At 47.0% G+C, this 22,195-nt stretch overlaps 1 protein-coding gene across 2 annotated transcripts; it reads left to right on the forward strand.

Annotated features, from left to right (window-relative positions):
- The first annotated feature begins 1,004 nt into the window (after positions 1-1,004).
- On the forward strand, positions 1,005-7,593 carry LOC123080134 (G-box-binding factor). Of its 2 annotated transcripts, XM_044503022.1 has the most exons (5): positions 1,005-1,206; positions 1,295-1,408; positions 4,185-4,296; positions 6,181-6,808; positions 6,885-7,593. In XM_044503022.1, the coding sequence occupies exons 3-4, from the start codon at positions 4,201-4,203 to the stop codon at positions 6,733-6,735; spliced, it is 651 nt and encodes a 216-aa protein (XP_044358957.1). In that variant the 5' UTR covers positions 1,005-1,206; positions 1,295-1,408; positions 4,185-4,200; the 3' UTR covers positions 6,736-6,808; positions 6,885-7,593. The 2 variants fall into 2 exon arrangements, 1 of the variants encoding a protein (XP_044358957.1); XR_006438238.1 differs by lacking the exon at positions 4,185-4,296 and having other exon boundaries at positions 1,007-1,206.
- Positions 7,594-22,195: the final 14,602 nt, after the last annotated feature.

The following is a 22,195-nucleotide window of genomic DNA, read 5'->3' on the forward strand; positions in this document are numbered from 1 at the left end:
CCATGGCCGCTCGGGCGGCATGGTTGCGGGTGTTGGCGGACCGGGGTGGCGGCGGGGGATTTGATGCACCAGCGTACATCACCTACCCAGTCCCGCTCTAGTCGACGGTGACGGCGTCCATGGACGTCGTGTTCCTCCTTGCAGGGTCCGTCGTGGTGCGTCTACTCCCTCCATCTTACTCCAGGTGAAAACTTGATTTTCGGATCGGACGGTGGCGACGTTCGTGCTCTTCCTGGAGGCACCGTCTTGGAGTCCTCGATCTGGCTTGTCCGTCGCACATCCTCCCGGACGGTCGCTCCTTGTGGTGGTGGTCTCCGTCGGCTCTTAGAGGATCCTTTTTGCTCATCTTTTTGATGCTTTGTGTCGTTGAGGTTGTGTGTCGGTGCCCGACATTCGTGTATCTTGCCTTGGGTATGTGTGGCGTGCGTTTGTATCGGATGCTTCGATGTTGTGTTTGTGCTTTATAATATAAATAAAGCGGGGGAAACCCTTTTTCGGAAGGAAGCGTCGCCGGCGTGCGGCGGTGGCATTGGATGATATCGCCGGCCCGGTGGCACCCCCGTTCTCTTCCCCCCTCTGGGCGTCGCTTTCGGAGGATTTGGTTTGCGAGATAGCTTGGAGTGTGCTCTCGAGCAGTTTTCTCGACTACGCGCGCTTTCGCGCCGTTTGCCGTAGTTGGTGGTCTGGCACCGTGTGCCCGCGCGGCCGCGGCGTCGCCGATCCGCGCTTCTACCCGCGCCGCTGGATGATGCTGCCGGAGGGCCATGGCCTCTACCCCGGCCACCGCAAGCTGTGTGCAGCCACGTCCGCTTCTTCAACCTCGACACGGGAACCTTCGTCCGCGTCAACCTCCCGCTGTTCAACAACCACTGCGCTCTTGACTCGGTCGTCGGCCTCCTCCTCCAGACGGACGAGGACACGTGCATTGTCCACGGAAAAGAATTCTATGAGACCAGGTCTCACGGGTTAGCAGGTGAGACCCATGGATGATACGTGACATTCATAAATCACACAGACGGGGTGAGACCCATGTCCTATTCCTCACCTTCCCCTTCCCCTTCCCTCCACCCGACCCAGTTGCTCCGCCCCGTGCTCCGTCCTGCCGCTGGGAGCAGCGTCCGGTGACCCCTAGTTGCTCCGCCCCGACCTCCGTCCTGCTGCCGGGAGCAGCGGTCGGTGACCCCCAGTTGATCACCACAGTCCCTGGTAGGTCTCCTCCTCCACCTCTTCTCTCTCCCCCCTTCCACATAGGCACTTCTCTTTTTCTTGAACCCTAACCTCACCAAATTAGCAGGTTCAGTACCGGATCGACCTCAAGCACACCGGATCTGGACACCTCGAGAGGAGATTGACATCTTGACCATCCCTGCACCTCATCCCTGATCTTAGAGCGCAACGTTTTTGCAAGGTTCGTCTGACTAATCTTTTAATTTGTACCGATGGAAACCTCTGTTCCGAGTTAATTAGCTGCTGATGCATACCCCATTGTCATGTACTTCCTGTTTTTTTTTTTTGAAAAGGGGGGATTCCCCGGCCTCTGCATCAGGTAGATGCATACGGCCACTTAGATAAATAAAATAGGTTCAACAATGTCGAAAAGTCGTAAAAGAAACTACGTCGAGCTCACAAAGACCTCGTCATGAAAACACAAAAAAAGGCCATATAGCCACAACCGGCTGGCAGAAAAATAGGTATGGAAACTAATTGCCTATCCTATTACATGACCGCCATCCAAACCGGTTGAATATATCCCACGCTACCATCTCCCACCGGACAGATCCAGTAACCAAACGCTCCCTGGCCTCCGTCGGAGTGAGTAGGGACCACATACGGATCAACGCCGTAGCACGGAATACAACCTGCAAAAAATGAATAGTAGTTATTCTGTTAAAAGCCAAATCATTTCTGCAGTTCCAAATTGCCCATAACAACGCACAAACTCCTACACGAATGTGTCTAGCTGTACCGGACTCTATCCCATCCAGCCACGTTCCAAATAACGACCCGACCGAACTCGGAGGAGTAATGTTAAAAGCAATTTGCACTGAGCGCCACAAAATTCTTGCCAACGGGCACTCAAAGAATAGATGCTTAATGGTTTCATCCCGATCACAGAAACTACACCTAGTAGATCCTGTCCAATTGCGCTTAACCAAGTTGTCCTTTGTTAGAATGACCTGTTTATGGACAAACCACATAAACACTTTGATTTTCAAAGGAACTTTGACTTTCCAAACATGTTTGGAGTTAGGAATGACACTCGAGTTAATAACATCGTACATCGATTTAACGGTAAAATGTCCAGACCTAGTAAGCTTCCAACACAACTGATCGGGCTGATGTTGTAGCCAAACCTCCATCAGTCTACGCACCAGATGAAGCCAAGCTTCCCATCTATTACCAACAAGCACCCTCCTAAACTGAATATTAAGGGGGGTGGCCTGCATAATCGTTGCCACAAGCGCATCACGTTTATGCACAATACGATACAGAGTTGGGTACTGTAATGCCAAAGGAGTCTCACCAAGCCAGGTGTCCTCCCAGAAGCGAGTATCGTTACCATCGCCGACTATAAACTTTGTTCGATTAAAGAAGGCTGTCTTAACTCTCATAAGCCCCTTCCAAAATGGCGAATCAGTTGGTCTCATTGTCACCTGTGACAAAGTTTTGGATTGCAAATACTTGTTACGAAGTATCTGTGCCCAAGTCGCATCAGTCCCATCTGATAACTTATTTAGCCACTTACTAAGCAGGCATCTGTTCTTTACCTCAAGATTCTCGATACCCAACCCCCCCGATCCTTGGGACGACAAATAATATCCCACTTGGCGAGTCTATACTTTCTTTTTAGATCATCACTCTGCCAAAAAAATCTTGACCGATAAAAGTCCAGCCTTTTCCTAACCCCAACTGGAACCTCAAAGAAAGATAGTAGGAACATCGGCAAACTTGTGAGCACCGAATTAATAAGAATCAACCGGCCTCCATAAGACAGAAGTTTGCCCTTCCAGCAACTAAGTTTCTTTTCGAACCGATCTTCGATACATTTCCACTCTCTGTTCGTGAGCTTACGATGATGAATGGGTATACCTAGGTAAGTAAAAGGTAAAGCCCCTAATTCACAACCAAACAATTGCCTATAAGCCTCTTGTTCCTCCTTGGCTCGACCAAAGCAGAACAACTCGCTTTTATGAAAGTTAATCTTTAAACCGGACAATTGTTCAAATAAACACAACACCAGCTTCATGTTTCTCGCTTTTGCCAAGTCATGCTCCATGAAAATGATTGTATCATCAGCGTATTGCAAAATGGACACACCCCCATCAACTAGGTTGGGCACCAAGCCACCTACCTGACCGGCGTTCTTTGCCCTGCCTATGAGAATGGCCAACATATCGACTACAATGTTGAACAAAATAGGGGACATTGGATCTCCTTGCCTCAGGCCTTTGTGTGTCTGAAAATAATGACCTATATCATCATTGACTTTAATTCCAACACTACCTTTTTGCGTAAAGGATTCTACCTGGCGTCGCCATGCCTCATCTCATGTACTTCCTGTTAAGACATGTATTAACTCACCGTTGCTAAGTGCTGAAGAGTTAGGAGCCTTTTGTAAGTTTTTCTATGTATGGGACAAAGCATATTGGGTGGCCTAGAACTTTACTTATAAAGATGGATTTGCAAAAATTGGATCTTCGATAGGAACTTTAAAAGATGCAAATAGATTAGGTTCTGCTGCTTTTTGTAGTGCAACTATGTTTTAGGACAAATATTGCCAAAGATGAGAAAGGCTGCTCTGTTTTTTATTTTAGACTCTAATAAGTGGGCAAGGGCTCTGGAGACGTTGTGTTATGTTATCAGTTCTTGGAAAAGTCAGATTCACCACTAGCAGACTGCTATGTTTGTCTGAAGTAACATAAATGTTGAGCTTGGGAAAGGTTTCATTATCCAATATGCTAGGTCCTAGGTAAGTATTTAACAAGAGAAGTAGGGAAAACATGCAAGCGGTCATAATGACATTTAGTTTTTCAAAACGAAAAATGTACAGTACGGCTTAACAAATCAAGGTACTCTACTAACAGAATTGATTTAATTTGATGGCAGAGCTGTACACATTCAGCATATGTTGTTTAGCAAATAAACTATTGAGCTCATGATTTCGTTTTGTATGTAACATTTAGTAACATTGGACCCTTAATGGGGATTAGAAAGATGGGGAGTAGAGTGGCTAGCCACTCAGTTCATCAAGATGCACAAGTACAAAATCAAAATAATCTCCTTCAAGCCCAACAGGTTGGCAACTACTGCTGGTTACCATACTTTATGTTGCGTATACATTGCTTACCTTCTTTTTCTACCATTTATGTACGCTACTGTCATAAATTTTTCCTTCCTCAGAAGGATTAGTTTATACTACTATATTTAAAAATCATGTACTCACAATTGTCCAAAGTTGATGGATTCAGCCAACTAGCACTACAACACGTATAGTATTACAATGGCATTCTAAACGCTTCTAGAAGACATAAAAATGCCTCCAATTGTTTTCTGTGGCATTTCTATAAAATGCTAGAGAAGCTCATGAAGGGGAAAGTCAACTGAGACGTTTTCCAGTAACGCCTTGAAAGATCTGGCATTCAGCGGCGTTTTACAGACACCACAAACTAGGTTTCCGGGCAATTTCCTAAAGCGCTGTAAACTTCTCGATCAAAATCGAAAAACAGAACTAACAAATACCATGGGGTCTTCTTCTCTGTCTCTTTTTATGTTTTCTGTGCCAAATGGCTATCTATCTTTCTTTCCAGGCTGAGAATTTAAATTAAATCTGACTAGACAAGCCCATTAGCGAGAGAAATGTCATCAGTACTTGTCATTTCTGAAACACTGCTTATGTTTGCACCTTTTAATTACCTCCAACTCTTTCTCGCCAAGCGGTATGGGACTAAAATAACCTCACGCGAGAACAAAAAAAACTGTATAAATAGAGAGGCATGCATGATTCGAACGCTGCATCGGCTGGAAACGCACTTACCACCAGACCAAGAAAAGTAATGTTATTGGCAAGAAATCCATATACCCTTTTTACTGATACATAAACGGGCATGTCCCCTCCATTGATGCCGACGCCCAGGAGTATCCATTAGGAGGCGTTTCTTACAAATGCCTCAAAATCTCTTTCAATTTGAGGCTTCCAGAAAACGCCTCCACAGCTGTCTGTTTTGTGGTGATTTGCAAAAAATGCCCTGACAGCTTCATCCAGTCCGAGGTGTTTTCCAGAAATGCCTTAAGCTAGAGATGATTTGGGTTGAACCTGATAGAACACCTTCTTAGATGCTATTCCGAGGTGTTTATAAAAACGCCCTGAACAGAACGTTTTCTGTTATTAATGTGTTGTAGTGTAAACAAGCTCTTTGGCTAAGCTGCCCACAAGTAAATTCACTTGATGGGAATGGATATTGGTTTCTGGCTGGTCATCGCGACAGCTGTGTAATCTTGCTGATACTTCTATTTTTAGAGGCACTTACAAATTATAATTAGTGCAAGTATCTTTGAGATTTGGGTAGAACGGGTTGCAAACCAATGTTCTTGCCTCAGAATAGGCCTCCTTATTCTTCTAATTGTTCAGTCATATAAAGAAAAATTCTGCTAACTCTTGCAACTTGGAACCAACTCCCAGAACTCATGTATGACCATTCACTGTGATTGGCTACCCATTGAACTGGGAGTGGTTCTAGAATTCAGTCTCTACATTCGCCCACTGAACCAGCTGGTTTTGTGACACCCGGCTGGTTTTGAATGCACTAATCACAGTGATGGGAACTATTTTGCTTCTGCTACATTTGTTTGTTTGATTAGCCACTGTTTGAAGCAAAAATGTTTTTGAGGCAAATGGTTGCTATTCTTTTTATTGTGACCCAATGGTGAGGATCCCATGGACAATATATTAAGAGAGCCCACCCGGGTGAGATACCACAAATTCGCTCCCAATGGGATTCGAACCTCGGTCAGCCAGGATGCGCCGCTGCGACCTAGCGAGTTCTATGCTATTCTTTTTATCATCTATGCACACACTTGAAACTATTATTGTTTTCGGAAATGTCTTCTCTGTGAAACCATAACATCATTTTCTCAGGCTGCCCCTAACATTAACACACAGTTAATATGTTTAATTGGCAGCTCCAGAGGCATTTCACTCCTCAAATGACTATCCATAACCAGAATCTGACAGCACAGCAGCAGCACCAGCTGCTGCAGCAACAACAGTGGATGAGGCGGAACCAAATGATGGGCCCCCGCGGCGCTCTTATGATGTTGGACAAAACCCAGACCCTGGTAAACGTGAAGCTCGAGAATACCATGGATTCACAAATCGATAGCCCGTACGGATCTCTCACCAGACAACAACAACAGATGCAGCAGCAGCTACTGCAGCAGCAGCAACAGAAGCAGCTCCAGCAACAGCAGGTATTGCAGCTTCAACACCACCACCAGCAACAGCTGCAGCAGCAGCCGCTCCAGCAGCAACAACAACTCCAGCAGCACCACCACCACCAACAGCAACAGCTCCAGCAGCACCACCACCACCAACAGCAACAGCTCCAGCAGCACCACCACCAGCAGCAACAGCAGCTTCAGCAGCATCTGGGCATGTCCGGAAACCAGAGCGCCGAAGCCCAGCTAGCGCAGCAGCAGCTGGGCATGATGGAAACCAGAGCGCACAAGCCCATCTAGCACAGCAGCAGCTGGGCATGTCTGGAAACCAGAGCGCCCATGCCCAGTAGTTCAAACAAGCGCCGCAGTCGATGTAAGTATCCCCAGTTCTTTGCCGGTTTTATGCCGCCATCAACTGCTTCAATCCCTTGATCCGCGCTGTGTTGTAGGAACTCGTACGGCATGCGGGTGCTGCCTGTGAAGGTGGAGGCGTTCCATGAACTGGTGAGCGGGGACTCGTCCAGCGACACCAGCAAACTCACATCTCCCAAGTAGACCATCCATCCTTGTGCTGATGAAAATGTACGGTCGCTGTACTTGCAAGTCTACCATCTCATCTGTACTTGTGACCTCTTGGTCACAAGGCAGCAGCTTAACCACTGCGCCAAGGCTCCCCTTCGTGTGCCCAACAAATAGAACAACAAAATAAGCTACCAAAGGTACAAAATAAACTTCCACGTGATTACAGGTTCTATAATGAGATATCATTTGCAGTTTCTAAACTGCTAGCTGAAAATATCCAAGTCAAATTGCATAAAGTAAGTACCAGTGGGCAGTGGACAATTGATTTATTGTGCAGAAAATATTTTAAAACAGGCGTGCAAATATCAATGGTGTATAGCATCTGTACAGAAAACAATGGGATTGTAAGTAGCACAAACACCTCTTCAGAGCTGCTTGTGAATTGGGAGTATTCTGAGCTTCTGACTGTCGAGATTTTTTTCAGTTTGGGTTTCATCGAGGGCATAAACTATTGTGGCTGGCTGGCTGGTTGGTTATTTATTATTATAAGAGAAAAAAAAAGCAGAGGTGTAACTAAAACTATCATGTTGTTAGTACAAAAGACCGAGGATTAATTGTGAGTAAGATTTACCCAAATGCGAAGCTTTCTCTTCACCTTCCAACAAAGCCATCCGGGTTTTTTGGTTTCCTTTTCAGAATATACCAGCCCTTTGTTTCTAAAAGGACCACAAGAAGAATGGCACAATAAATAAATAAGATGATCCAAGGAATAATTGTGATGACACACAAATTAGGGCCACTGACATACCAAGCATTGCGAATGCAGCAGCTAATGACATGTTGCATGAGGCTATAAGGACCTGGGTTAATGCCATCGTTATATCCATCAAATGGTTGAGACCAAGCACCGGTACCGAGACGGTATTGCACAAAACGACCGTTCACTGGATATGGATACACAACTGTCTCAGTGATGATGGTTGGCAGTGCCTTGGAGGAGGCACTCAGGCTCCTATCCTCAAGGAAGAGGGCTCGGTCTCCGATGCTTGTTACCGGGACAAACCTCTCCAAGATGAGGTCTTCGAGTTTGTAGATCAAAATGTGTGTCATGGAGCTGTCCGTATACCCGACAAGCAGGATCTGCGAGTCGCATTCTACAAGATGGTAGCCGCCGTAGAGCTTATCTGCCGGGCATGTGGCAATCATCTTTGGCGGCAGCGGCGGCGAACCAACCTCCATCTGGAAGACCAGCGAGCCATTATCGCAAGGAAATTGCACCAAATATAGCTTGCCTTGGAGCGACAAGGGCGCGATGTTTACTGGGATTTCCCAGCTTGGCATCGTCCATTGCCGGTCCTGGGAGGTAGCAAAGGCTACACGTCGCAGATGATGGAACACAAGCATCATGGTGATGGGCTCCAGCACTGCAGGACACACTAGCACAGACGCATTATCTGACAAAGGACCACCACCAGTCAGGATCATTACCACGAGGGACTGAGGAGTCGTTCTGCAGCTGCGCGAGGAGGGTGGCGAGCGGTGGGAGCTCGGCGATGTCGCCGGTGAACGGGTGGACAGCGGAAAAAAATTATATGAGACCAGGTCTCACGGTTAGCAGGTGAGACCCGCCTTTATGAATTCTTTTCCGTGTCACGCCCCAAGGGGAATCAAGGTCAGAATCGAACTAGAACCTAGCAGATCTCACGAGAAAGGGGAAAGTGTCTGCGAACTGGGGTTTATATTGCTATAAGATGTATACTTGTTTTATAGAATGGTTCTCAGAATAAGACGATGCTATCACAGACGGGGCTGCTGGCTTATATAGCTCAGCTGGCAATGGGTAAAAACGGTACAGTGATTGACAAATGACCACCGCAGTAAAAGCACACTCCGGACAGAGAGTAGGCGAGTAAGGCGAGCCATTAGATGGCTATCTCTGTCTTGAATCGGTGCCGCACGTTAACTGAAGGTAGAAGGCACTCCTAACTGAATATTCAGGCTTGACAATACCCCCCGGTGAGAACGAGCTTGTCCTCAAGGAGGTGATTGGTTGAACCATCGGTCGATGCTGTCCTTGAAGAAGGCCGGAAAGGTTTTCTTCATGAATGCTGCGTCTTCCCATGAAGCCTCATCGGGAGGGAGGTTAGCCCATTGAATAAGCCATTGTACGACGGGTAAGTTTTTGCGAGGGATCTGACGGGTTTCCAGGACCAGAACGGGTTCGGTTTGGATCATCCCATCAACACGAACCAGTGGGAGGTCGGCGTAGGGAATGGCTTTCTGTCTGGCATGCTTCTTTAGTTGGCTCACGTGAAAGACCGGATGAATGTTCACCTTGTCACGCAATAGCAGTTTGTAGGCCACACGCCCCACTTTGGCGATTGTCCGGAAGGGGCCGTAGTACTTACTTTGGAGTTTAATGTGTGTCCGCAGTCCAAAAGCATTCAGATGATATGGCTGCATCTTGAGGTAGACCATATCACCCACTGCCAGAGTTCTTTCAGTGCGTTTGCGATCTGCATATTTCTTCATATGTGCCTGGGCTGCAAGTAAGTTACTTTTCAGCTGCTGCAGTAGTGCATCTCTGTCCGTGAAGAACCGCTGTGCAGCCCCATCCAGGTCAGCCGGCAGGATGTTTTCACAAATATTAGGAGGTGGATAGCCATAAGCTGCTTCGAAAGGTGTCTTCTGCAAGGATGAGTGATATGAGGTGTTGTACCAATATTCTGCCATTGACAGATGCTTTGCCCAATTCTTGGGTTGTGTTGACGTCAGGCAGCGCAGGTAATTCTCAATGCATTGGTTCACACGTTCCGTTTGGCCGTCGAACTTAGGGTGATATGCAGTGCTGTAGCGTAGCTCTGTGCCCATCCCTTTGAAAATGTCCTTCCAAAACTGACTGGTGAAGATACAATCCCGATCAGAAACAATGGCTAGAGGGGGGCCATGTAACTTAAGAACGTTGTCAATAAAAGCTTGAGCTACTGTCTGGATAGTGCAGGGGTGAGAAAGTGGTATGAAATGGGCAAACTTTGACAGTCTGTCGACTACCACAAAGATAACATCCTCGTTATGAGATTTGGGAAGGCCTTCGATAAAATCCATGCTCAAGTGAGTCCAAACTATGTCAGGTAGTTGTAGAGGGTCCAGGTATCCAGGATAAGGGTAGTTCTCTCCTTTGTTTTTCTGACAAGTAGGGCATTCGGTAACAACCTTGTCCACTTCTTGCTTCATTCCTGGCCAATAAAAGATTTGCTTGAGCCTGTGGTATGTGGCTTTCATACCGGAGTGTCCACCAAATGCTGATGCATGCAAAGCAGTCAACAAGTTAGTTCTCAAGTTCTGGTCCTTTCCCACATAAATCCTGCCTTTGTGCCTAATGATGCCAGAATGCAGGGTGTTCTGGTTAGCAGTGTGAGTAGGTGATAGGAGTTTTTCCAGAATTGATTTGCAAGTGCTGTCATTGCTGTAAGATTCTTCCACTGCAGAGATCCATTGGGGTGTGACCATAGACATGGCTGAGAGGGGGGGGGGTGTTTCCTAGAAAGGGCATCAACAACAACATTTTCCTTCCCCTTTTTGTATTGCAGTGTGAAATTGAATTCCAGTAACTTGAGCATTAACTTGTGTTGTATCCCCGTTGTAACCTTCTGGTCTGTCATAAACTGAAGGCTTTGGTGATCTGTTCTGATGATCAATTCATTCCCCAGCTAGAATTGCAAGTGCTTCTTTCTCATAGGTGGAGAGAGCAGCATTTTTGGGGCAGAAAGTTGAGCTGTAAAAGGCCAATGGTCTGCCTTGCTGCATCATAAATGCTCCCATACCTACACCAGATGCATCTGTCTCCAGGATGAAGGGTTCAACAAAATTGGGTAAAGCTAGGACAGGATCTTGTATCATTGCTTGCTTCAAAGCTTGAAATGCTGCTGTTTGAGTCTCTGTCCAGTTGAAGTTGTTTTTTTGAGTACATCATGGAGGGGTCTGGCAATAAGACCAAAGTCTTTCACAAAGCGTCTGTAGTAGCCACATAAGCCCAAAAAGCCTCTTAACTGTGTAGGTGTAGAGGGCATTGACCATTCAGCCACTGCAGCTACCTTGGATGGGTCTGTGGATACCCCCTCACCAGTGATGATATGACCAAAATATTCCACTTGCTGGGTAGCAAAGACACACTTGGAGAGTTTAACATATAACTGGTGCTCTTGAAGCAAATGAAGTACAATTTGCAAGTGGGCCACATGGTCAGAGAGAGATTTGCTGAAGATGAGGATATCATCAAAGAATACCAACACAAAACTTTCTGAGATAAGGGCCAAATATGCTGTTCATGAGGGCCTGAAAAGTGCCAGGAGCATTGGCCAGTCCAAAGGGCATCACCAGAAATTCATAGTGGCCAAAGTATGTTCTAAATGCTGTTTTTGGTATGTCTTTTTCATCCATTCTAACTTGGTGGTAGCCTGACCTGAGGTCCAACTTAGTGAAATAAGTTGCTCCATGTAGTTCATCCACCAAATCTTCAATGACAGGAATTGGAAACTTGTTCTTAATAGTTGCAGCATTTAATTTTCTATAGTCAATGCACATTCTCCAAGTTCCATCTTTTTTCATTACTAAAATTGCTGGAGAAGAGTAAGGGCTTTCACTGGCTCTTATAATCTTGTCTCTGAGCATGGCATCAATTTGTCTTTCTTAATTCATTTTTCTGCATATGTGGAACCCTGTATGGCTTGGAGTTGGGGGGAACTGCCTGTTCTTTGAGAGGTATTTTATGGTCATGGTTGAGGGAGTCCTGGATTAGGGGGTCCCCGGGCGTCCAGGCTAAGTGACGTGGGCCGGACTGGTGGGCCGTGAAGATACAAGATAGAAGGCCTTCCCCCGTGTCCAGATGGGACTCTTCTTTGCGTGGATGGCAAGCTTGGCGTTCGGATGTGAAGATTCCTTTCTCTATAAACCGACTCTGTACAACCCTAGGCCCCTCCGGTGACTATATGAACCGGAGGGTTTAGTCCGTAGAGGCAATCATAATCATACAGGCTAGACATCTAGGGTTTAGCCATTATGATCTCGAGGTAGATCAGCTCTTGTAACCCCTATACTCCTCAAAGTCAATCAAGCAGGAAGTAGGGTATTACCTCTGTTAAGAGGGCACGAACCTGGGTAAACATCGTGTCCCCCGCCTCCTGTTACCTTCGATCCTCAGACGCACAGTTCGGGACCCCCTACCCGAGATTGGCCGGTTTTGACACCGACATTGGTGCATTCATTGAGAGTTCCTCTGTGATGTCGACAGAAGGTTTGATGGCTCGTTCGATCATCTACAATGATGCTGTGTTGGGGGAGACTCCCCCCGGCCAAATTTTCGTATTCGGCTGCTTCATACTGCGTGCCAACTCGATCGGCCACCTTGAGAAGATCGATAGCTACGCCCCTGGTCATCAGATCAGTTTCGGGAACCTAAATTATGTCGCTGATATCTGAGGAGACTTGATCTTCGAAGGGTTCGCGGCCCCGACCACGGCTCTGGCCCTAGATCCGGAGTAACTACCGGGTCCGAAGATGGGAGCCTGGAGCCCACCGGGCTCTCCGCTACAAACCGCATTATCGAGGATCCGGAGACAATCGTGTCCACGGCGAACTTGGAATCAGTCCAGGTTCCCCCTATCATTAAAAGGCTGGACTCGCCACCGGACTCCAGATCCAAACTCTCGAGGTCCGCGTCAAAAAGGCATAGCCAGGAAGCTCTCACTCCGGCCAGCCCTACGGACTCTCGCCTCCACGTCCAAACCTCGCTCTTAAACGAGGCTCTGGACTTAATGCGATCCCTCACTATCTCAGAGGAATTTCTTCAGAACTACGCCTAGCCCGGACTAGGGGCTGAGAGCGGGGAATTTTACGTCCCACCCACCACCCACTTCATAGCCACTGTCGAAGATTTAACCGACATGCTGGACTACACCTCCAAAGACATCGACGGCATGGACGACGATGCTAGAGACGAACACGGCCAAGACCCGCCGTTTACCGGACGTTGGACGGCCACCTCCACATATGACGTGTATATGGTGGACACACCCAAAGAGGATGACGATGACGGCAAGAAGGATCCGGTTGAGGACAAGCCTACTGAAGCACCTCCAAAGCGTCGACGTCAGCGGCGCCGCTCAAAATCCCGTCGCGAAAAAGACAGCAATATCGGCACCGGAGACAATAACACTCCGGAGAATGCCGAAGACCCCGAAGCCCCTGTCGAGCCAACATCCGAACATGATGATTGGGAGGATGGGCAAGTTAACCCCGACGATCCGGTCGGGAACGAGGACTCGGAGGATAGTAACTACCTACCGATCTCCGAAGAGGATGCGAGCCTCGGCGACGAAGACTTCATCGTGCCAGAGGAACCCCTCGAACAAGAGCGCTTTAAGCGCTAGCCAGCTAATCGCCACCGCGAGAAGCCTAAAAAAGAAGCAGCAGCAACTTCAAGACGAACAGGATACGCTCAATGACAGATGGACTAAAGTCCTGGCAGCCGAGGAATATGGCCTCGAACGCCCAACTAAGAGCTACCCGAAGTGCAAGTTGCTATCACAATTTGACAACAAGGCCCTTGAGCCAATACCGCCAAAGTATAAACCCGCTGATGAACCTGACCGACCACCACGTGGATGGGACAAACCGGCTACTTACGCCGAACACCAGCCCGTGCCACCCCGCCGCCGAAGCAGGGAGGCAGCGGCCCATGGCTATACCTACGACCTACGCAAGGACCTGGACAATAGAGCCGGTCAAACAATATCAATCTATGGATCAAGGGGGCGTGCTCGAATGCGAGAGGATGACCATTAGGCCTGGCGCGACAGGGCACAACCTCACCCGGGCCGAAAACCTCATACAGACTTCATCCGAACTGCACCATGACATCGCCCGATATAGAGGCGCCGCACACCCCTTATGCTTCACTGATGAGGTGATGGAGCACCAGTTCCCAGAAGGGTTTAAACCTGTGAACATTGAATCATACGATGGTACGACAGATCCCGTAGTATGGATCGAGGATTTTCTTCTCCATATCCACATGGCTCGCGGTGATGATCTACATGCCATCAAATACCTCCCACTAAAATTAAAGGGACCAGCACGACACTGGTTAAACAGCCTCCCAGAAAACTCTATTGATAGCTGGGAAGATTTGGAGGATGCCTTCAGAGACAACTTCCAAGGTACCTATGTCCGGCCTCCAGACGCCGATGACCTTAGTCACATAGTCCAGCAACCCGGAGAATCAGCCCAGAAACTATGGACCAGGTTCTTAATTAAAAAGAACCAAATTGTGGACTGTCCGGACGCCGAAGCCCCCGCGGCCTTTAAACATAGCGTCCGGGACGAATGGCTCGCCCGACACCTCGGCCAAGAAAAGTCGAAGTTCATGGCAGCCCTTACTGCACTTATGACCCGCTTTTGCGCGGGAGATGTCGGTGTCAAGACCGATCGAGTATTCTGTCCAAACTGGATGGACCATCTCTGTTTCCTTTGAATGGCTTCTTCCGTTGACCGGATTTAGAGCCACTGAATCCGGCGTTGACCGCCGTGTCTTTGGTACTTTCATTATTGATTGACGCTTGTGCTTGTTGCATCGTGGCTTGCCATTACCTTCCCTGGCTTCGGAGGTGCCGGGGTCGCTGGTGCTATTGCTTCTACGGGCTAGCCATCTATCTTCTCTCGCGCAAAAGTGGGTCATGAGTGCGGTAAGGGCTGCCATGGACTTCGGCTTTTCTTGGCCGAGGTGTCTGGCGAGCCATTCGCCGCGGGCGTTGTGTTTAAAGACCGCGAGGGCTTCGGCGTCCGGACAATCGACAATTTGGTTCTTTTTAACTAAGAACCTGGTCCAGAGTTTCCGGGCTGACTCTCCGGGTTGCTGGACTATGTGACTGAGGTCATCGGCGTCTGGGGGCCGTATATAGGTACCTTGGAAGTTGTCTCTAAAGGCATCTTCCAAATCTTCCCAGCTGCCAATAGAGTTTTCTGGGAGGCTGTTTAACCAGTGCCATGCTGGTCCCTTAAGTTTTAGGGGGGAGATATTTAGGATCGAAAGTATGTCTAGAGGGGGGATTAGACTACTTGACCAAATAAAAATCTAGCCTTTTCCCAATTTTAAGTCTTGGCAGATTTTAGCAACTTAGAACAAGTCAAGCAATCAACCTACACATGCAAGTCTAAGAGTATAGCAGCGGAATGTATAACTTTGCATATGAAGGTAAAGGGAGGAGTTTGGAGGGAGCAAACACAATGTAGATACGAAGATTTTTGGCGTGGTTCCAATAGGTGGTGCTATCGTACATCCACATTGATGGAGACTTCAACCCACGAAGGGTAACGGGTGCGCGAGTCCACGGAGGGCTCCACCCACGAAGGGTCCACGAAGAAGCAACCTTGTCTATCCCACCATGGCCATCGCCCACAAAGGACATGCCTCACTAGGGTAGATCTTCACGAAGTAGGCGATCTCCTTGCCCGTACAAACTCCTTGGTTCAACTCCACAATCTTGACGGAGGCTCCCAAGTGACACCTAACCAATCTAGGAGACACCACTCTCCAAAAGGTAATAGATGGTGTGTTGATGATGAACTCCTTGCTCTTGTGATTCAAATGATAGTCTCCCCAACACTCAACTCTCTCCCACAGATTTGGATTTGGTGGAAAGAAGATTTGAGTGGAAAGAAGATTTGAGTGGAAAGCAACTTGGGGAAGGCTAGAGATCAAGGTTTATGTGGTTGGAATGGAATATCTTGATCTCAACACGTGAGTAGGTGGTTCTCTCTCAGAAAATGTATGCTATAAGTATAGGCACGTTCTGATGGCTCTCTCCACGAATGAAGAGTGGGTGGAGGGGTATATATAGCCTCCACACAAAATCTAACCGTTACACATAATTTACCAAACTCGGTGGGACCGAATCATGAAACTCGGTCAGCCCGATTCAGTTCAAAGTGTGAACATTAGGCTTTTCGGTGGGACCGACATGTCAAATCGGTGGGACCAACATGTCAACTTGGTGGGACCGATTTCATTAGGGTTAGGGCATAACGTAATCTTGGTGGGACCGATTTCTGTAATAGGCAAACAGAGAGTTGGTCAGGCAAACTCGATGGGACCGATTCGCTCATTTCGGTGAGACCGAAACGTTACGAAAGGGAAACAGACAGTTTGCATTGCGAACTCGGTGGGACTGATCGCTCATCTCGGTTGGACCAAAACGTTACGAAGGGAAACAGAGAGTTTGCAATCCCATCTCGGTGAGACCGAGATCCCTATCGGTGAGACCGAAGTGACTAGGGTTTCTGGCAGTGGCTATGTCAAATAAACTTGGTGGCGCCGGATAGATCAAATAGGTAGGGCCGAGTTTGACTTTTGGTTTTGGACATATGTGGATATGAGAAAGTGGTTGACGGCATTTGGAGCATATCACTAAGCATTTTGAGCAAGCAAGCCATTAAGCAACACCTCATCCCCTTTTAATAGTATTGGCTTTTCCTATGGACTCAATGTGATCTTGGATCACTAAAATGAAAATGTAGAGCCTTGAGCTTGAGCCAATATGTGTCCTTAGTATTTTGAGGGGTCCACATTCCTAATCCATGCCATGCCAATCATTGAACTTTCTGAAATGATTATCTTGAAATAGCATTAGTTCAATGAGCTATATGTTTTTAGGAATTACCAAAACCACCCAGGGATAGTTGCACTTTCAATCTCCCCCTTTTTGGTAATTGCTGAAAACATAGATCAAAGCTTCGACAAATGATAATAAGATTTAAATACATCATCGCTTTGAGAAGTATGTGATAAGCAAGAGCTCCCCCTAAATTTGTGCAATATTTAAAAATTTGCTTTTGAATGCAAATGCACAATCGATTAGGATCATGGGTTACTCTTCCATGTCACATACATCTTGGTGGAGTGCTAAAAAATGATAGGAATTAAAAACATGCACCCATCACCAAGCAAAGTAAATGATCATATATGGGATATAACAAATAATATCATCCAAGCAAACATTAAAGTTGAATATGATCAAACACATGATCATACAAGTATCTCACACACAGACATAAAGAGTATTAAACAAGCACACACAAAAGTATGAAGCAAATAGCAAGAGAGACAAAGAAGCAAAACACTCTCTCTCGAAGCCTATGATCTATACATTTCTCCCCCTTTGGCAACAAGTTACCAAAAAGTTTGAAAATGCATAGTGCTATGCGTCTCTCTAGGCTTGGTCTTCGGGAGGTGGTGTAGAGAGGACTCCAAGGACGAAGGCATCAATAGATGTTGTTGGAGCTGGTGGAGTGGCAACTGGAGGTGGCACTGAAGCTGTTGCTGCTGGTGCTGAAGTAGTTGCTCTAGTGTCAGCCATGGGCACTGCAGCAGACCTCTGACCTCTAGGCACTCTCTGAAAAGCATCTGTGGTTGCCTTTCCTTTCTTCTCCTCTGCTTCCTCCTGGAGCTGCTCAACAACAGTCTGCATCTCTGTTACTTTCAGATCAAGATCATAGAACTTGGTCTCAATGATCCTCTCCAAGCTCTCCTGATTCTGAGTTAGGGTGGCCAAGCCCTTCTCAATCCTCAAGGTTGCTTGAATCAGATAAGCTAGCTGATCTTGTTTTGACTTCAGAAAAACTTGAGATGCCTCCTCAACACTTGGCATCTTTGCAGCCTTCTCAGCCTTTGCCTTTGCTTTCTTCTCTTGTGCTTGCATAGATGTAGGATCATCCTCATTCATCACAACTGTGTTATCCTCAAATTCTGGTCTCAAAGGTAAGTGCTCCCTGTCCAACAGATAAGTGCCTGTGCCCATCTTGGAGTTGATCAGCACCTGAATGTGTGGAGCATACCCACAAGATCTCTTCTGATCTGCAACTGTCCTCTTGATTGTCTCAACAATCAGACTCATGACCTTGAATTTCTGAGGCACACCAGATATCTGCAGCAAGTTGATTGAATGGCCTCTGATCATCTTGTGATATCCAGATTTGGGCAACAAAGTATGCCTCAAGATTGTGTTGATTGTAGCTAGACTAGACAACAAGTAATGTACAGATCCAAATCTATGTGTATCCAATGCTTTGTCTGGGATCTCTTTGTACATGTTTGCCATGGAGTTGTGGTCTTTCTTCTTCTTGGCATAGACATCCAAATCATCCTCATGCTCTTCAGGGGCTTTGATCAACTTGGCCCACTCATCAATAGTTGACTGGTACCTTGTACCTTCAGACATCCATACAATTCTACGATCTGTATAGAAATGAGCTGTTGAATAAAACTGCATAATGAGCTCATCATTCCATTTGGTAAGCTTCTGTCCCACAAACTTGTCAACTCCACATGCTTTGAAACTTTCATGTACACCTGGAAAATAGTCTTCATTCTCATCAATGAATTCCCAATCAACCCACTTCATATCATAGACTATATGCTTCTTGTCCAATAGTATGGTCTCATAGAAATCTTGTTGTTCTTTGGTGTGGAACTTGTAGTCCACAACAGTCTTCCTTCTCACAACATATGGATTAGACTGTCTCCAAAGTCTCAGACCTGCATCCTTCCTGATGCTCATATCCTCTGCCACTGGATGGCTGTCATTGTGGTCTGATATCTTTGGTTTCAGTTTCCTTAGCACTTGGGCTTCAACATCTTCTTCTTCCATCTCAGGCACTGGGGCCTTGTTCTTCTCTTCAGCTGGGATATTCCTGCTCCTCCTCTTGGGCTTTGACGGCTTCTGAGCTTGAGCAGTAGCTTTGGGGGCAGTCTTGGACTTTGAAGGAGCAGCCCCTAACTTAATAGCATCCCCCATAAGCTTTTGGGACTTGGGTGGTGGTGCAGCATCCTCTTCCTCTTCATCTTCTTATGAGTCTCTCACCATGGTTGATTTTCCAAGAACTTTTGCAGTTGTGGTTCTTGCCCTTTTCTTCTTTTTTCCACCAGCCACATCATCATCTGACTGTTCTATTGTGAACTGCATGGTTTCTCCTGTTGGAACTTTCCTTGGTTTGGATGTTAGCACTCTTTTGGCAGGTACCTTCTTGTGCAAACCAGGCTTGGTTGCAGCAGCAGTACCATATTCCTTCTTCGTGAGTTTCTTCTTGGAGCTAACTTCCTCCTCTGTAGCCACATAGTCCTCATCCTCAGAATCTAAGGTTCTCTTCTTCCTTGATCTGATGGCTGCCTTGGGAAAATTACTAGGAGTGCTCCTGCTGCCCTCATCATAGCTGCTTGAGGGACTAGTGCCCTCACTCATGTGCACTTGCTCTTCTGATTTGTTCTGGGTATCACTCTGGTCAAACATTCTGGCAAGCAAACTGACAGCAGACCCTGTGAATAGATATAGATGAGGTAGAGTGGATGAGCATCACAAAGTGCAGTGTTTTTGCAAAGCAGATGAGTCAAAAACTTAGTTTTAGTTCTCCACAGAAAGCATTTCGGAGCTACCGATTTGTTAAACTCGGTGATACCGAAGCAACTTTTGGAGTCTAAACTAGTGAACTCGGTCAGACCGAGTCACAGTTCGGTGGCTCCGAGATTGCTAGGGTCTCACTGAGAGTTGAACTCGGTCGCACAGATTTGCAACTTTCGGTCAGACCGAAAAGTGCAAGTGCAATGGCCTAAGCCAAATCGGTGAGACCGATTTCCACAACTTGGTCGGTCCGAGATGAGTTCGGCGGAAACCTAACCCTAAATTTTCGAATCAAACCTAACCTAAAGGAAGTTTTCTCTGGATAGATTGATCTCATACGTGGTAAAGAACATGGCAAAGCAATGTGCTAAGAATCAGAGTAAGGAATTAGCACAAAATATCGAACTCATACCCTAGTTCGGCGGTGAGTTCGCTATGGCGGCAACGGTGGGGTTGAATCCCGTTGACAGCGACGGAACCAGCGGCAGGAGGTCGCTGGCGACGAGAACACGATCCGGAGACCCGAGTCGGCAGAGCAGGACACGCGCGGGCTGAGGAGTTTTGAAGAAATTTCCAAAATCTCACCCGTGGGTTTATATATCCTGACCCTGTCGGTGTGACCGAGTGGAACAACTCGGTGGCACCGAGATGCAGAATCGCAAGCGGTTACTGCAACTCGGTGTGACCGAAAAGTTCAAATCAGTTGCACCGAGATTGAAAACCTAGATCAACTCAGTGAACTCGGTGTGACCGAAGAAGATGGATCGGTCATACCGAAATGCACAGAGAGGTTTTGGAAGTTTAAGTCTATGACGAATCGGGGACTCCGAGTGCTCCTCACACAGAGTGGTTCAAATTTGACTTGATCAAACTTTGTGATGTAGCATGAATAGAGTTTGAGACAAGAAAAGCATAGATTGCTAGAGGGAGTTCTTAGGCATTCTTGTCCATCCACTTGGCAAAAGAGAAAAGACCAAACAATCAAAGCAACAAGTGGATGTCATCGAATGAGTAAAATATGCAATCAACTATTGGGGAGCGCAGTAATTTCAAAAAAATTCCTACGATCACGCAAGATCTATCTAGGTGATGCATATCAACGAAAGGGGAGAGTGATGTTTACGTACCCTCGTAGACCAAAAGCGTAAGCGTTATGACAACGTGGTTGATGTAGTCATACGTCTTCACGATCCGACCGATCCTAGTACCGAACGTACGACACCTCCGCGATCTGCACACGTTCAGCTCGGTGACGTCCCACGAACTCTGGATCCAGCTGAGGTCGAGGGAGAGTTTCGTCAGCACGACGACGTGGCGACGGTGATGATGAAGTTATCGGCGCAGGGCTTCGCCTAAGCACTACGATGATATGACCAAGGCGGAATATGGTGGAGGTGGGCACCGCACACGACTAAGACAACTGTCAACTTGTGTGTCTTTGGGGTGCCCCCCTCCCCCGTATATAAAGGAGTGGAGGAGGGGAGGGTCGGCCCTCTCTATGGCGCGCCCCAAGGGGGATTCCTACTCCTAGTAGGAGTAGGTTTCCCTCCTTCCCTAGTTGGAGTAGGAGAAGAAGGAAGAGGGAGAGGGAGAGAAGGAAAGCGGGGCCAGCCCCCCTCCCAATTCGGATTCGGCTTGGGGGGGGGGGCGCCCCCACCTTGGCCGCCTCCTCCTCTCTTCCACCATGGCCCATTAAGGCCCATTAACTCCCCGGGGGGTTCCGGTAACCTCCCGGTACTTCGGAAAATGCCCGAACTCATCCGGAACCATTCCAGTGTCCAAACATAGCCTTCCAATATATTGATCTTTATGTCTCGACCATTTCGAGACTCCTCGTCATGTCCGTGATCACATCCGGGACTCAGAACTACCTTCGGTACATCAAAACACATAAACTCATAATACCGATCGTCATCGAACGTTAAGCGTGCGGACCCTACGGTTTTGAGAACTATGTAGACATGACCGAGACTCACTTCCGGTCAATAACCAATAGCGGAACCTGGATGCTCATATTGGTTCCTACATATTCTACGAAGATCTTTATCGGTCAAACCGCATAACAACATACATTGTTCCCTTTGTCATCGGTATGTTACTTGCCCGAGATTCGATCGTCGATATCTCAATACCTAGTTCAATCTCGTTACCGGCAAGTCTCTTTACTCATTCTGTAATGCATCATCCCGTGACTAACTCATTAGTCACATTGCTTGCAAGGCTTATAGTGATGTGCATTACCGAGAGGGCCTAGAGATACCTCTCCGAAACACAGAGTGACAAATCCTAATCTCGATCTATGCCAACCCAACAAACACCATCGGAAACACCTGTAGAGCATCTTTATAATCACCCAGTTACGTTGTGACGTTTGATAGCACACTAATTGTTCCTCCGGTATTTGGGAGTTGCATAATCTCATAGTCATAGGAACATGTATAAGTTATGAAGAAAGCAATAGCAATAAACTAAACGATCATAGTGCCAAGCTAACGGATGGGTCTTGTCCATCACATCATTCTCCTAATGATGTGATCCCGTTCATCAAATGACAACACATGTCCATGGTCAGGAAACATAACCATCTTTGATAAACAAGCTAGTGAAGTAGAGGCATACTAGGGACACTCTGTTTTGTCTATGTATTCACACATGTACTAAGTTTCCGGTTAATACAATTCTAGCATGAATAATAAACATTTATCATGATATAAGGAAATAAATAATAACTTTATTATTGCCTCTAGGGCATATTTCCTTCATCAACATGCTCACAAAATAAAATGGCA

Source organism: Triticum aestivum, chromosome 3D (assembly GCF_018294505.1).
Source record: "Triticum aestivum cultivar Chinese Spring chromosome 3D, IWGSC CS RefSeq v2.1, whole genome shotgun sequence".
Taxonomy (NCBI): Eukaryota; Viridiplantae; Streptophyta; class Magnoliopsida; order Poales; family Poaceae; genus Triticum; species Triticum aestivum.

Excerpts from the sequence above, each read along its gene's own strand:
- LOC123080134 (XM_044503022.1), top strand. The coding sequence starts at position 4,201 with ATGGGGATTAGAAAGATGGGGAGTAGAGTGGCTAGCCACTCAGTTCAT. Across the intron at positions 4,297-6,180 it reads ATCTCCTTCAAGCCCAACAG|CTCCAGAGGCATTTCACTCC; the intron begins GTTGGCAACTAC and ends TTTAATTGGCAG.